This window comes from Hemiscyllium ocellatum, chromosome 2, assembly GCF_020745735.1.
Source record: "Hemiscyllium ocellatum isolate sHemOce1 chromosome 2, sHemOce1.pat.X.cur, whole genome shotgun sequence".
NCBI classification, from domain to species: Eukaryota; Metazoa; Chordata; class Chondrichthyes; order Orectolobiformes; family Hemiscylliidae; genus Hemiscyllium; species Hemiscyllium ocellatum.
Genome location: NC_083402.1, coordinates 152,882,165 through 152,899,071, shown reverse-complemented (window position 1 = coordinate 152,899,071; position 16,907 = coordinate 152,882,165). Strand labels below are relative to the sequence as shown.

The 16,907-nt window shown below is 39.9% G+C and overlaps 1 protein-coding gene across 3 annotated transcripts in view; it reads right to left on the bottom strand.

The window, feature by feature from the left end:
- The window catches only part of LOC132829666 (A disintegrin and metalloproteinase with thrombospondin motifs 19-like), a 520,482-nt gene that overhangs the window by 16,100 nt on the left and 487,475 nt on the right, over positions 1-16,907 (bottom strand). Inside the window, exon 22 of one of the 3 annotated variants that reach the window (XM_060847023.1) lies at positions 9,658-9,704. The exons of the other annotated variants lie outside the window; for them this stretch is intronic. Within the exon in view, the coding sequence (XP_060703006.1) occupies positions 9,672-9,704 (33 nt within the window). The 3' untranslated portion in view covers positions 9,658-9,671. Of the gene's footprint in view, positions 1-9,657; positions 9,705-16,907 lie in introns of those variants that run through there. 3 annotated transcript variants of the gene reach the window in all.

Genomic DNA, 16,907 nt, shown 5'->3' with positions numbered 1-16,907 from the left:
CAAGTACTATTGCAGAATGTTAGTTTCATACCTTATGCATATTGTTCACTGAAGAAAAAGCTCTGATATGCCTTCTTTATCACCTTATCTATATCTCCTGCATCATTTGCAATTTATCATGTTTATTGCCATTGATTCAGTTACTTCAGCTTAACCACTAGTTTTCCACCTTTACTGTGTGAACTTGAATGAACTCCTGAGATGTGGGATGGACGTTTGAGTTCCAAATGTTTACATTCAGTAAGTTTGCACAATTTTACCTGAATCGCGGTGCGCAAGGGCCCAAATACAAAATGCTAAACTCATTCTAATTAGCAATCAGACTTAGAAGATACAAAATAATTGCTGTTAAAGATTCATGTTCATACAGTGGGACTTTTTTTCTTAGATAGTAGCTCAAAGATAATGATGAGTAACGACAGAGAATATTTAATCTGTATCTAGAACATTACAGCGCAGTACAGGCCCTTCGGCCCTCGATGAATAGAACATAGAACATTACAGCGCAAATATCTGATTCCACTATACTTCAACTGGAGGTTTGGTGTGTGTGCACTCACACATATGGTAGAAGGATGTGGGAAGGATGGATTTGATCGAGCCCTCAAGAGTGTGGACATAGTGATCAGGCTGACTGAATTAGGTTGGATGATTTCCAATGGCAGGTTGAGATACAGAGATTGTTAGTGGCATGTCTATAGTGTGTCAAACCTCAAGTCCTCCTGTGTCAGTATGCATGTGAAACACATTCGTCTGCCATAAATATTCAATAGTGTAAAATATTTTGCAATTGCATTCTATCCTCAAAATAAAGATAGCAACATATTCTGCTGGTGGTGGTCAGGGTTGAAAAGATTGGGCTTGTGTACATCCATTCCACTAGACTGATGAAGGGCTCTGGCCCGAAACGTCGAACTTCCTGTTCCTTGGATGCTGCCTAACCTGCTGTGCTTTAACCAGCAACACATTTTCAGCTTTGTGTACATTGAGGAGTGAAAGAGGATTCCAGAGGATATTTATCATTTATCTCAAGAGGGTTGGAATATAAAAGCACTGTTGTGCTACTGCGACTTTATAAAGCTCTGGTTAGGCCCCATTTGGAGTACTGTGTCCAGATTTGGTCCCCACACCTCAGGAAGGATATACTGGCACTGGAATGTGTCCAGCAGAGATTCACACGGATGATCCCTGGAATGGTTGGTCTAACATACGAGGAACAGCTAAGGATCCTGGGATTGTATTCATTGGAGTTTAGAAGATTGAGGGGAGACTTAATAGAAACTTACAAGATAATACATGGCTTGGAAAGGGTGGACGCTAGGAAATTGTTTCTGTTAGGCGAGGGGACTAGGACCCGTGGACACAGCCTTAGAATTAGAGGGGGTCAATTCAGAACAGAAATGCGGAGACATTTCTTCAGCCAGAGAGTGGTGGACCTGTGGAATTCATTGCCACAGAGCGCAGTGGAGGCCGGGACGCTAAATGTCTTCAAGGCAGAGATTGATAAATTCTTGATGTCACAAGGAATTAAGGGCTATGGGGAGAATGCTGGTAAGTGGAGTTGAAATGCCCATCAGCCATGATTGAATGGCGGAATGGACTCGATGGGCCGAATGGCCTTACTTCCACTCCTACGTCTTATAGTCTTATGGATAACAGAGGGTGAAGCCAGGAGCATGATGGAGTAAAGTATCCATTTTGGTAGGAAGATTTAAAGCAAAACATATTATCTATATTGAGGGAGACTGCAGAGCTCTGAGATGCTGGTTGTTATGAATGTCCGAGCACCTGAATGAGAGAGTTGATATGCATGTTCATATTTCTGTAAAAAAATAATTTTCAATTTGAATACTGACTTTATCCAATAAGTTGAGAAAACCATACAACTATTGTGTTATGAGACAAGATTAGAGTGGTGCTGGAAAAGTACAGCAGGTCAGGCAGCATCTGAGGAGCAGGAAAATCGACATTTCAGGCAGGAGCCCTTCACCAGGAATCCTGCTCAAAGGCTCCTGCCTGAAACATCAATTTTCCTTCTCCTTGGATGCTGCCTGATCTGCTGTGCTTTTCCAGCAACACTCTAATCTTGTCTCTGATGTCCAGCATCTGCAGCCCTCACTTTCACCTAACTATTGTGTTATGTTTTACATTCAGTATGTCAGACTTTGGCATGTGGAAGATTACATCCTTGTGAAGGATGACTTCTTTAAAATTTCCCATTGTTTGATGGCTTTGCAATACTTTGCAACAAACATGATTGTCATTGGCATGTTGAGCACTATTTTCAGTTTATTTGACAATCCAGATTGGATGGCGTCTGACAATGGATGGAATTTCCTGGCAAACTGCATTACGTGAGAAATGACTGATAATCACACAGTCATTGACTATTCATGGTCAGTCTAGTGGAATGGATGGTACACACAATCAACTCAATGAGCATCAAGTGTTGAGCAACAAATCAAGATTCTCATATTGCATTGTTGCATTTTCATGACGATACCAATGGAGAAGGGATTACTATCCCTAACCAAGTTTAGGCTTAGAAGGCAAGGGCAAATGACCTTACTCAGTCACCAAATGTCAAACCATTCTGAGACATGGGACATTCTTCTTCAAAGACAGAGGACAATGAATGTAATACACATTGAGACGGTAGGTATAGACTATTAAAACTGTTCATAGGGCAGGGTTAATATACAAAATTTAAATAAAAATACTTGGATATCAGCAAAGCGTTTTAAAATATGGACCAGTATGCTGCTCTGTTATAACCCAATTGCTTAATATTAACAAAGACACTTACCTCCCTAAGGAATGTAACATTTGTACATAATAGTTAATTGTAATAAACATCTCTTGGATTCTTCAATACTTTTTTTTAATGTAGCAGCAGGTAACAGCAGATAAGAATTGGCACATCAGGAAAAACATATTTGAGGCAAACTCACACCACCAATTAGATTTGATCATCAGTTTGTGCTTGGTTGGTTGAACTGTACATTACTTAGCGTTCATCTCTAAGATACCTCAATTAAACATTGTGGAAGTAGAGACCTCAGATTGACCTTTCGTCATTGCTCCTCCAACAATACAGAAAAATAACTTTTTAGCATCCAGCATTAAACATTAAAAGAACAATGACAGGAATTGTACATGGAGTTACAATGGATGTGGGGTGAGGAGTACTCTGAATCAAATGGAATTATGTTAATTTAATGAAGTCATATTCTAAAAAGGATAGCATTCAGTCCCACAATATTGATGTCCTAATGCAAGTATAATGCTAATAAAATTTTAATATTTTCTGATGAATTTGTTGTGCATTAAACACATTGCACAATGTAGTAATGTAATTCTATACCTAGCTTTGTTGACTAAGTTAAGTTCAGCAAATTATTGTTGACTTCAGCATCCTGGGATTAAAGAAGGCAAAGAATTGGAAGAGGTTACCATTGTTTTGAATAGACCTCTGTTGGAAGGCATCTGTTTGTGAATATAATGATATCAGGATTCACATCAGGGTTTCAGTCAATGGCAATGTTTTATTTGTAAACATTTGGGAAAATCAGTGCAAAAACTATAGAATTTTAAGCATAAGTTAGGTGGTAGTTTAAAAAGGCATGCTATAAACCAGCTTTGCTGAGAAAACTGATCATTTCCAAAATTGAATTAATTACCATTATGAGGTTATGACAATTGTGCCCATTGTGATCTTTCAAGGATGATCTAAATATTACGCTGTGCTTTTTAGATACCAGGACACTGATTGGCATATTTAAAACAAATTCTCACAATCTGACAATTGTATCCCAATATAACTAGCAAATGTTCTGTCTTGTATTTTAAAGACATTTCAATAATTTTAAAATGTGGTACTCAGAGATTATGAACTGGACATCCTGATTAAAATGCTTACTGTTTGCAATAAACTCAATTTCTGTTGTATTATTCAGTGTGCCAATATCCCATTCTTAAGATGATTATTTTTACAGCAAAACCTCTAACCTGTTGATGGTGTTTTGAAGTTCTACCCTGTCTTCTGAATGGTTTACAATACTACCAAGTTTTGATATTGTTCCCTGTATACCAAAGTCCAGGTTATTAACGCATGTTAGGAGGAGTAGGGTCTTAACAATGAGGAACTCTGCTATAAACCTTTCTTACGTTCAAAAACATATTAACCAATACTCTTTGTTTACTGTCACTCAGCCAATTTCATGTCTATGTTGCTACTATACAATTTATTGCATGTGGTCTATCTCACTTGCAAGTTTGTTGTACAGCACCCAAGCAAATATTATTTGAAAGTCAATGCATGCTATTACTTTCAACAACTGCCTCTGTTACCCAATCAAATACCTCGTAATGATTTGCCCTTACCAAGTTCATGCTCTTCCTTAGTTAATCCAACAACTTGCACAAAGTGATCATTTGCCCTAAAGTTTTGAGAAGCAGCCCCACTACCAAGGATAAACTGATTTAATTCAATTCAATACAATCACTTATCATTGTTAGGCCATAAATTTGTTCATGTGTGCTGTACAGCACATCACTGAATATCTTTTGGATGTCTATAAACACTGCAGATCATTCTGCATTTTGTCAGCATGAACTGACTATAACAAGATTGATGAATTATTTGGATAACACGAACTTTCTGCTGAATGGGTATAGTGATTTTCTATTAGCGATCTTTTACAGCACCCATTTTCTATAGTGCAAGATTGCACAGAAACACAACTGTCACGTTAGCAGAATGACCTGTTCGTTTATAGCACTGCTCTCATCAACTCTCTGAAATATCTTATCAGTAAACTCAAGAATGGTCAGAGAACCAGAGAAACGTTACGGCACAGAAGAAGACCATTGTGTTTGCAACTGTTCTTCAACTGAGCATCATTACTTCTTCAACTGTTCTTCAACTGAGCATCATTACTTCTTCAACTGTTCTTCAACTGAGCATCATTACTTCCTGCCAATCTCCTGCTTTGTCCTCATATCCTTGCACATTCTTTCCATCTAAATAATCATTCCTCTTGAATGCTTCTATTGAAACAACCTCTGCCATTTTCCCAGTGCATTCCACATCCTGACTATTTGTTGTATGAGACAGATTTATCTCACGTCACATTTGGTCCTTTTGCAAATCACTTCAAAGTTGCGCCATCTCATTCTTGTTCCTGTTATGAGTGACAACAGTTTCTCCCTGTATTCACCATGTCCAATCTGCTCATGATTTTTAAAAATCTCTATCAGACCTCTTCTTATCTTTCTTCTCCCCAGGGAGAATAGTCCTATCTTTTTCAATTTATCCTCAGAACTGATGATTGTCTTCCCTGGAAATATTCTCATAAGGCTCTTAGAACATAGAACAGTACAGCACAACATAGGCCCTTCAGCCCACGATGTTGTGCCGACCACTGATCCTCATGTATGCACCCTCAAATTTCTGTGACCATATGCATGTCCAGTAGTCTCTTAAATATCCCCAATGACCTCACTTCCACAACTGCTGCTGACAACCTATTCCGTGCTCTCACAACTCTCTGTGTAAAGAACCCGCCTCTGACATCCCCTCTATACTTTCCTCTAAACAGCTTAAATCTATGACCCCTCATGTTAGTCATTTCTGCCCTGGGAAATAGTCTCTGGCTATCGACTCTATCTATGCCTCTCATTATCTTGTACCCCTCAATTAGGTCCCCTCTCCTCCACCTTTTCTCCAATGAAAAAAGTCCGAGCTCAGTCAACCTCTCTTCATAAGATAAGCCCTCCATTCCAGGCAGCATCCTGGTAAACCTCCTCTGAACCCTCTCCAAAACATCCACACCTTTCCTATAATAGGGCAACCAGAACTGGACGCAGTATTCCAAGTGCGGTCTAACCAAAGTTTTACAGAGCTGCAACAAGATCTCATGCCTCTTAAACTCAATCTCCCTGTTATGAAAGTCAGAACACCATATGCTTTCTTAACAACCCTGTCCACTTGGGTGGCCATTTTAAGGGATATATGTACCTGCACACCAAGATCGCTCTGTTCCTCCACACTGCCAAGAATCCTATCCTTAATCCTGTACACAGCTTTCAAATTAACCTTCCAAAATGCATCACCTCGCATTTATCCAGTTTGAACTCCATCTGCCACCTCTCAGCCCATCTCTGCATCCTGTCAATGTCCCGCTGCAGCCTACAACAGCCCTCTATACTGTCAACGATACCTCCAACCTTTGTGTCATCTGCAAACTTGCTGACCCATCCTTCAATCTCCTCATCCAAGTCATTAATGAAAATGACAAACAGTAGAGGCCCAAGGACAGAGCCCTGTGGAACACCACTCACCACAGACTTCCAGGCAGAATATTTTCCTTCCACTCACTGTCTTCTGTTGGCCAGCCAATTCTGTATCCAGACAGCTAAGTTCCCCTGTATCCCATTCCTCCTGAATTTCTGAATAAGCCTACCATGGCGAACCTTATCACATGCCTTGCTGAAGTCCATATACACCACATCCACAGCTCGACCCTCATCAACTTTTCTAGTCACATCCTCAAAGAACTCGATAAGGTTTGTGAGGCATGACCTGCCCCTCACAAAGCCGTGCTGACTACATTTAATCAAGCCATGCTCTTCCAGATGGTCATAAATCCTATCCCTCAGAATCCTTTCTAACACCTTGTAGACGACAGATGTGAGACTTACTGGTCTATAATTGCCAGGGATTTCCCTATTTCCTTTCTTGAAGAGAGGAATTACATTTGCCTCTCTCCAGTCATCAGGTACGACTCCAGTGGAGAGAGAGGATGCAAAGATCTTCGCAAGTGGTGAAGCAATTGCGTTTCTCGTTTCCCAAAGCAGCCGAGGACAAATCTGATCCGGGCCTGGCAACTTGTCAATCTTAATGTTTGACAAAATTTTCAGCACATCAGCTTTCTCTATCTCTATCCATTCCAGCATGCACACCTGCTCTTCAAAGGTTTCATACTTTCGTAAAGACAGAAGCAAAAAACTCATTTAGGGCTTCCCCAACCTCCTCAGACTCCACACACAAGTTCCCTATGCTATCCCTGATCGGCCCTACTCTTTCTTTGACCATTCTCTTATTCCTCACATAAGTGTAAAATGCCTTTGTGTTCTCCCTAATCCGTTCTGCCAAGTCTTTCTCGTGCCCCCTCCTGGCTCTCCTCAGACCATTTTTGAGCTCCTTCCTCGCCTGCCTGTAATCCTCTAGAGCTGAGCTTGACCCTAGCTTCCTCCACCTTATGTAAGCTACCTTTTTCCACTGCTCTCGTCATTCAAAGTTCCTTTATCTTACCCCTTCTTGCTTGTCTCAGAGGGACATATTTATTCGTCACTTGCAACAACTGTTCCTTAAACAGTCTCCACATGTCTATTGTGCCTTTACGATGGAACAATTTCTCCCAATCCATGCTTCCTAACTCATGTCTAATCACATCATAGTTTCCTCTTCCCCAATTAAATATCCTCCCATTTTGCCTAATCCTCTCGTTCTCCATAGCTATGTAGAATGTGAGGCAGTTGTGGTCACTATCATCAAAATGCTCTCCCACCACAAGATCTGATACCTGCCCCGGCTCGTTTCCGAGCACTAAGTCTAGAATGGCCTCTCCCCTCGTCGGCCTGTCAATGTACTGAGTTAGGAAACCCTCCTGAACAAACCTTACAAAAACAGCTCCATTCAAATCTTCTGCTCGAAGGAGGTTCCAATCAATATTGGGAAAGTTAAAGTCACCCATTACAACAACCCTACTACATCCACACTTTTCCAAAATCTGCCGACCTATGCTTTCTTCAATCTCCCTGCTGCTATTGGGGGCCTATAGTAAACCTCTAACGAGGTGACTGCTCCCTTACTGTTCCTAATTTCCACCCACACTGACTCAGTAGGCAGATCTTCCTCGACAATGGAAGCTTCTGTAGCTGTGATACCTTCTCTGATTAGTAGTGCTACACCCCTTCCTCTTTTTCTCCCTCCCTATTCTTTTTAAATGCTCTAAACCCTGGAACATCCTGCAACCATTCTTATGGTCCCTCTCCAAAAATATTCACATCATTCTGTAATGTGGTGCCTAGAACTGTTTACAATATTCCAGCTGAGGTCTAACATATGCTTTATACAGATTCAGCAACACCTCAATCCTCTTTTATTCTATGCTCCTGTTACTAAAACCAAGTACATGGTCTGCTTTATTAACTGCTCTCTAGACCTATACTGCTATCTTCAGTGATCTGTGCATATGTACACCCAGGTCCCTGTGCACCTGCACATCCTTGAGAATTGTATCCTCCTATTTGATATTCTCTTCCAATTTTTTATGACCAAAATGTATCTCCTCCCCTTGTTCCATTGAACCTCATCTGCCACCTAACCACCCACTCTGCCAACTTGTCAATTGTTTTTAGAGTTTGACACTGTCATCTCTATAATTTACAATTCCAAGTTTTATGTCATCTGATAACTTTGAAATTGTCCCCTGCACTCCAAGATCTAGATCATTAAGATATATTAGGAAAAGTACGGGCCCTAAAAACAACCTCCTGGGGAACTCAACAACAAACTTTCTTCCAGCATGAAAAATATCCAATAACCTTTACTTTGTTTCCTATCACTCAACCTATTTTGTATCCAAGCTTTTAAATCTCTTTTATTCCATGGCTTATAACTTTCATCACAGGTCTATTGTGCGGCACTGCATCAAACAAGCTTCTGGATGTCCATATATACCACATCAAAAGCATTATCCTCATCGACTCTTCTGTTACCACTTCAAATAATGCCAGCAAGTCATCCAAATGTGATTTCCCTTTTAGGGATCAAAGCTGACTCCTAATAACCAACCTACCTTTTTCCATATATTTATTAATTCGATTCTAAATAATTGTTCTTCGAAGATTCACCACCACTGAAGTTAAACTGACAAGTCTGTAATTGCGGGGCCTATACTTACAACCTTTTTTGAACAAGGATGTAATGTTTGCAATCCTCAAGACTTCTGGATCTCCCTTGAATCTAGGGAAGACTGCAAGTTTGTAGTTGGTGTCTTCGTTATTTCCAATTGCTAAACATGATTTTCTTTGAAAAAATCTGTACTCGATTTCCTGAATTATTCCATTGAAATTATCATTCCTCCTGTTAATTAGTCAGGATTGGTAATTTTCCTTTGCTAAATCCAAATTAAACCTAATGATACAATGATCACATTCTGTAATGTTAACCAACTGACACTTGATCCAATTGGCCGACCTCATTCATACGAACCAGGTTTAGTAAAGCTTTCCTTCTTGGTATATTGGAAACATACAGCTGTCGACAACTGTCCTGAATATACTCTAGTAACTCTTGTCCCTCACATTAATTATCCAAATATAGACTGGGATATCTTCCACCTCACCGTTATGTCCTTACAAATTTGTTTGCTGACAGTTAGTGGCCTGTAGACTCGACTGAGCTCTGTAGTTGCACATTCTTTGCACCTTAGCTTTACCAGAATGCTGTCCTTAATGCATCCTGACTCACCTGCATGGAAATGTTCTCCTTAATTCAATGCTGCCATGACTCTTCCTTTTCTTCATTATACCTGTATTCAGATATAGCTAGTAGGCAGTATTTCTTTGAACCAGGTGTCTGTTATCACCATCTCATTGTATTTTCATGTGGGTATCTGGATCTGAAATTCACCAATCTGCCAGGAAGATATGCTATAACAAATATCAAATTTTACTTTCATCACTGGATTCACACATCAGTCTTTTTAAAAAATGCAGTTTCAGCTGAAATAAAGGCATCTCATTGAAACAAATGGACAGTGTCTCCCATGGAAATGGCTGCCAATGTTAATTAGTATGTAGCCACATTCCAGGTCATGGAGATGCAGGGGCTATGGAGATCTCAACAGACACAAATAAATTTGAAAAAAAATCTCTTTTTTCCTGTTCCACTAACAAAGCATCAAGACAGGCACTGAAATTCAGCACTTGGATCTGACATTAAAATCTAACCAGCTGGGGCCATGGGACAATGACTTAGACAAGCTATGTAGATGTAAGCTAATCAAAGCTACCCTGTATACAGTGCATTATTTCACTTCTGATGGTAGTTACAGAGGGCATATGTGACCAGCCAAGCTGGGATAGGGGGAAATTGAGTAGCATGGAGGAAAGATTACTCTCTCTGAGTCAAAGAGATCATTTTGTTTGTTGGATTTGATTGTGTCCATATTGGATTTTATCTACCCTCTATTTGCTGCATTTGATTATGTCTTTACTCTGGAAAGCAGACTACTACGGGAAAACTTCAATATCCACAGCAATGTTTCTAGATCTGGAAGATTCCAACTATGTCTTTAAAAATTGCCTTACTTAAAAAATAAAGTTTCCAAATCCACAACACTGAACTTGTTTATTTGTTCATTTTCTTATGGAATCTTAACTTACCCAAAACTCACCACCTTTACTCTGAGAAATGTATGTTTTCACACTTGTTTTGAATGCATATTTGTGCAAGGTGTGTATGAAGTCCCATGATTGTGGACAGATCCAGGAACCATGGGTTTCTATGTGGGGAGAGTAGAAAGGGCAGGGGCATGACTCCTCTTCTCAATGTTTAGATCAGAGTGATGCTGGAAAAGCACACCAGGTCAGGCAGCATCCAAGGAGCAGGAAAATCGACGTTTCGGGCAAAAGCCCTTCATCAGGAACAGAGGCAGGAAGCCTCCAGGGTGGAGAGATAAATGGGGGAGGAGAGGGTGGTGGGGCTGGCGAGAAGGTAACAAAGAGTACAACAGGTGAATGGGGGTGGGGATGGAGGTGATAGGTCAGAGGGGAAGGTGGAGTGGATAGGTGGGAGGGGAGATTGGCAGGTAGGACAGGTCATGTGGGCGGTGCTGAGCTGGAAGTTTGGAGCTGGGGTGAGGTGGGAGAAGGAGAAATGAGAAAACTGGTGAAGTCCACATTGATGCCATGGGATTGATGTGTTCCGAGGCGGTCCAGTTCCTCAAGCAGAGAATCTATAAGAAAGTGAGGTCTGCAGATGCTGGAGATCAGAGTTGAAAATTGTGGTGCTGGAAAAGCACAGCAGGTCAGGCATTCCTGATGAAAGGCCAGAAACGTCGACTCTCCTGCTCCTAGGAAGCTGTGCTTTTCCAGTGCCACACTTTTCGACAAAGAGTCTTTGAGTTGAGGGACTCTTTATGGAGATCATGAGCTGGTCTCAGCTACTATGCAATCCACATGGCAACAGACACAACAGTAGCTACATTATTTTGAGTGGTTGTGGGATGAGGCACTAAAGTTGCCAATAATTAGCTACTTAAAGGTCTCAAATGGTGATAGGGCAGGAGGTTTGACTGTGAGCCTTCTGTCCAGAACTTAATCCCAGAAGTAGCAAGAAAATAGTGTTCAGGAAGATATAAAAGAGATAAAGGAAGACTTCAAAGATAACAGTAATTACATAGCCAGACCCATGGACCATAGTCGTTGTATGCATATGACCAGCCCATCTAAATAAAAGTCCTTCCCACATCCAAGCTTGCCACTGGTGACAGCAGAAGATTCTATTCCACAAGTAAGGGTTCACAGATTTTTTATCACAAAGTTAAAGATCATTTATTCAGCTTCTACCGCTGATATTCCTTTTGCTGAGTGATTCACCTTTCAAGAGCTTTCAATCTTTTGTTTTATTCTCCTTAGTTTTTTTGTGCATCACATCATCAATGCCCTCTCCTCTCCTTTGGCCCCAATCCCATTCAATTGTTGAGCAATTGTCAACTTGCCGATCTAATTCCCATGTGAGAGGGACAGCCCCCTTCCATTATAAAACTGACACAAACACTGTCCTCTTGTACGTTGTCAGTTTCAAAATGGGAAACTGACAAAGTTAATGCAAAACTATTTACAGTGGTCAAGAGCTTCACTGTTATTATTTTTGTGAAGTTTTTGTTGCTGTCAATCACCAGTACAAAATGCAGAAAGTAGCACCTCATGTCTGTCATGGGTATGCAGAATTTCGAAAAAGCTTTTACTACCATATCTAATATGATCTGCGATTGCATTAATTTTATTTACTCAGCATGTTCTCTCGTTCAGTCACTTGAGCTTCACTGGAATACAAGTCCAATGGCTGCTGGCACCCTTTTGGTGGACTATTTGTATAGCGGGGCAAGTTCCCAGAGAGAGACAGTATGCTAGAAATATCAGATTTCATCTCTGTCTTATCCTATCTTTATTTATCGTTCATTCATTCACAATTATTCAGCTGGATTTCTCAAAATGACTTTGATCTCAACCCACAAAGTCAATGGGAATAGAGATCGATTCGTGAAAAACTATGACTTGTTTTGCACTTTTCACAAAGTCAAATGACCCCCAAGGATTTGAAGTGAACACTGCAGTCCAATAGCTTGTCTTTATAAAAGAACCATATAATTTTGATGGCATAAACTTCTTTCAGACATAAATACTACATGTAATTTTTTTGGCAAAAGTAAATTTCTGGACATAAGATTCTCCATAAGGCAACAGCTGTGGAAGAGGGCACTGAGTTGAGAGCATTGCTCCAGCTGGCCCCAGTGACTGTGAAGGGCTTCCTGACAGCTACGAATTGTCATTATAACATCCTTTGGGTCAGAAAGCATGCAAGAATGGAAAATGTGCAATCCAAAGGGCTGCTCGGCCAAAGTGTAATGAGACGCCAGTATCTTCCCCAAAGAATGAGATAATGCACTGACCAGAACAAACTGGTTTAGTTGCAAAAAAACTAGTAATACATGTCTGCAATATTCAAAAACTGAAAGATATTCTCATGTGCGCATTATGTGATTTGCCAGTCTTAGAAGTGCTCCAGAAAACAGATATTTGGAGAAGTGAAGGCAGCAGTTCAAAAGCTTTTGGTAGGGAACATAGCAGTACTGACGAGACAGGGTAATAACATTTATAATGTGCTAGTGGATCTCTCCCATATAGAACTCAGAAGTCAAGGTCAGGTGTAGTCTTCAGGTGAAATGATATTAGAGATTAGGGAATAAAGAAAACAAGACATAGATCTCCAATCTAAAGTTCTACACTTTTTTCCAATTTCTGTATTTTTATGAGAAATTCCAATTCCCATATTTATAATGGTAACAACCAAAGTGAGTACTGTAAATTGTAGTCACCATGCTCCTGGATGCAATGATGCAGTAGTGTACCACTGGACAAAGATATGAATGGCAGGTAAATAAGTTTATGCATGTAGTTTACATTTTAAATGTGGAATAGATTGTAGCAACATCCATCCTTCCACCTTCCTGATTTTATGCAGTGACTATATGGAAAGCTCAAAGGAACGTAAACAGCTTGGAAGTTTTGCTGATCCTCTACCAAAGTCATGTCAGAGGATCTGAGACAGAATGGAGAGAGTTGGCAGGGAGCACGTAGATGGAAGTTTTTAAATTTTATAGATTAATATTTATACAGTCACTTGTTAAGCAGAGATATTGAACTGGTTCATGTACAAAACAGTACTGTGGAAATTAAGCAACCTTCTGGACAAACGAGGCAGTCAGTCTGCTGTAATGTCATATAGATGCCAATGAAGGGAAAGGCGTTCATCAGTTTTGTGTTACTTGAGGGAGGGACATTGGCTGGAACACCAGGGGGAGCTCCTGATTTGTCTTTGCACCATGGAATGTCAGGCTGACAGTGCAACCCTCCTTCAGCCTGACACTCTCTGTAAAAAGCAGAATACTCTGGATGTTGGAAATGTGAAATTAAAAAATATGAAGTAAAACAGAAGATTCTGTGGAATAAAAACTCCACAGCGCAAGTAAAGAAGTGATGTGGAGGAGCTGTTGGACTGGGGTAGACAAAATTAAAAATCACACAAAACCAAATTATAGTCCAACAGGTTTATTTGTAAACATTAGCTTTTGGGGTATTTCTCCTTCATCAGGTAGCTGTGCAGCAGGACCGTAAGACACAGAATTTATAGGTAAAGAAAAACACAGCTTAGTGAAGTGAGAAAGGTTAGATGTGCTAGGGGATGTGAACATGGGTTAGGCATGACAAGAACAAAACAAAGGTCTGTGATAGGATGGAAGATAGAGGAGGCTGAATGTCTGCAGTCAGTCCTCCAGGATGAGAAGGAATGGTGATGGGGCAAGAGAGAAAAATAAATAAAAGATGTGTCAGCAAATGTGCTGCTACCTGAAAGAAAAAAGTAAACAACACAAGGGAAGAAAAGGCAACGATAGAAGCCAGATTTAGTGGGCTGAAATTGTTAAATTCAGGGTAGAGTCCAGAAAAATATGAGGGGCAATCTTTTTTACACAGAGGGTGGTTCGTGTGTGGAATGAACATCCTGAGGAAGAGATGGATGCGGTGACAGTTACAATGTTTAAAAGATGCGCAGGTAAGTACATGAATAGGAAAGGTTTGGATGATTATGGGCCAGCTCTGGCAAGTGGGACTAGTTTAGTTTGGAATTTTATTCAGTAAGGACTGGTTGAACCAAATGGTCTGTTTCCATGCTGCATGACCCTATGACTCTATACTGTTACAGACCATTGTCAGAATCTGGTATCTGATTAGGATTGCTCAACATATTAACAAGCTGAACAAGGGAAAGATGCTTTTGAAGTCAAGTACATAGATCATATACTGACAGCAAAAGGATTTCACCTGGATTCTAAGACAGAGTTAACAGCTATTGCAGGGTTGCAAAGATCATGTCTGATTTGTCATCATAGTATGAAGCTCAATGTACGTTTACTGCTGAGGATACACAGTGATACTGAAGTACAGAACCAGAAGCAGCTTTTACTCAAATCAAACAACTAGCGACAACATGCTCTGAAAATCATCAAACCAGCAGAGACATCAGATCAGAAAGGCAAGCACCTCCCTCAAGAATGCCACAGCCTGGAGGTGGAATATTACCCAAACAATGAACAGACACTGGGCAACAACAACAGTTAACAACAATTAACACACATGCCATTAAACAGTCTGAGCTCTGTAGAGATTATGCATGAAATATGTATGGTAAGACTGTCACAAATAGGACTAACATGAATGAACATAGTCTTTATTTACAAGTGATCATTTTCTTCATAGACCATATATATTGAATAACTTTTAGCTGAAAGTAATGTATGCAATTTAGTTTTATATGAAAACACATTTTTGGAAAAATGTATTTTTAAGGACACAGTATACTTGCAGCTTGCAATAACTATGTGATATCTGCTGCAATTTTCTTTCATTTTAGACGGAATAACCAATAAACCCACTACATGAAACATTCATCAATCTCTTTGGCCCTGCAGGCCTAGTGTTTCTGTTCTTTAATCTCTCCTGTCTTCCATCTTCCAGCACAGACTTCCCTTTTGTCCTTGTTGCACTCGCCTCTTCCTCAAAATCTACTGCATCTCTAAATGTTCATAGTTATTATGAAATGTCTTAAATGTGAAATGTTAACTGTGTTTCTATCTCTACACAAAAGCTGTCTTGAGCTGTTTTTTCTTAGTTTATCCTCTTAACTTGTGAACGTGAGTTCAACCAACAATCTCCTGAACCTGAGAAATGGAAGTCAAGCAGACACCCATTTATTTTGAGGGTTAACATTTCATTGGTTCTAATGTAGATATTGCAATATTTATATAGGTGCCCTTTTCTATGTGTTCAAACTGTATTTAACGAAAAGATGTAAAAGAGTCATTCTTATTGTATTTTGTGGCAGTGTGAATCATTAATAACTTTAATGAATGAAAGGAACTTTATTCCATTCTATTTTTAGATACATAAAGATGATAATTATTTACAAAGCTATGCCTAAATTACTAATTACTGAGCTGATAATTATCTTCATTGCAATTAAAAAGAGGAATTGTATATAATGATAACCTTGTAATTACATAAAAATGATTTACAAATTAGTGCACTGATTCATGTGATTATTGCATTTAGTAGATTCAGAATTAAATCTGCCAGAACAGCTTCACATTTTACAATTTGTGTTTCCTAATTTCATTTAGAAAAATAATGAGAAAAAAAAGAGGCAACAATACAGGTGATTGAATAGTGATAATCAGAAAATAGCAGTAGAGAAGAAAAAAGGGGTAAAACAAGACACTGCGTCTGAGTCATATAGTCATAGAGATGGAAACAGACCCTTCGGTCCAACCCGTCCATGCTAACCAGATATCCCAACCCAATCTAGTCCCACCTGCCAGAACCCGGCCCATATCCCTCCAAACCCTTCCTATTCATATATCCATCCAAATGTCTCTTAAATGTTGCAATTGTACCAGCCTCCATCACATCCTCTAGCAGCTCATTCCATACACATACCACCCTCTGCGTGAAAAAGTTGCCCCTTTGATCTCTTTTATATCTTTCCCCTCGCACCCTAAACCTATGCTCTCTAGTTCTGGACTCCCTGACCCCAGGGAAAAGACTTTGCCTATTTATCTTATCCATGCCCCCCATAATTTTATAAACCTCTATAAGATCACCCCTCAGCATCCGACGCTCCAGGGAAAACTGCCCCAGCCTGTTCAGCCTCTCCCTGTAGCTCAGATCCTCCAACCCTGGCCACATCCTTGTAAATCTTTTCTGAACCCTTTTAACTTTCACAACATCTTTTTGATAGGAAGGAGGCCAGAATTGCACACAATATTCCAACAGTGCCATTACCAATGTCCTGAGTTCATAGTGCATTTCTTATAAGTTGGAATAATCAACAACAAAAATAGAAATTAACAGGAATGAAGAGACACGTTTTACAGAGAGATGTTTGCAACATGGCCAAAGTTGGGAACTGGAATATTCAAGGATATCTGACATCTTGAAAAGGAAATCTAGGTAGGATAGCTCAGTTAATAAAAAACTAGATCAATACAGTCGTGAGG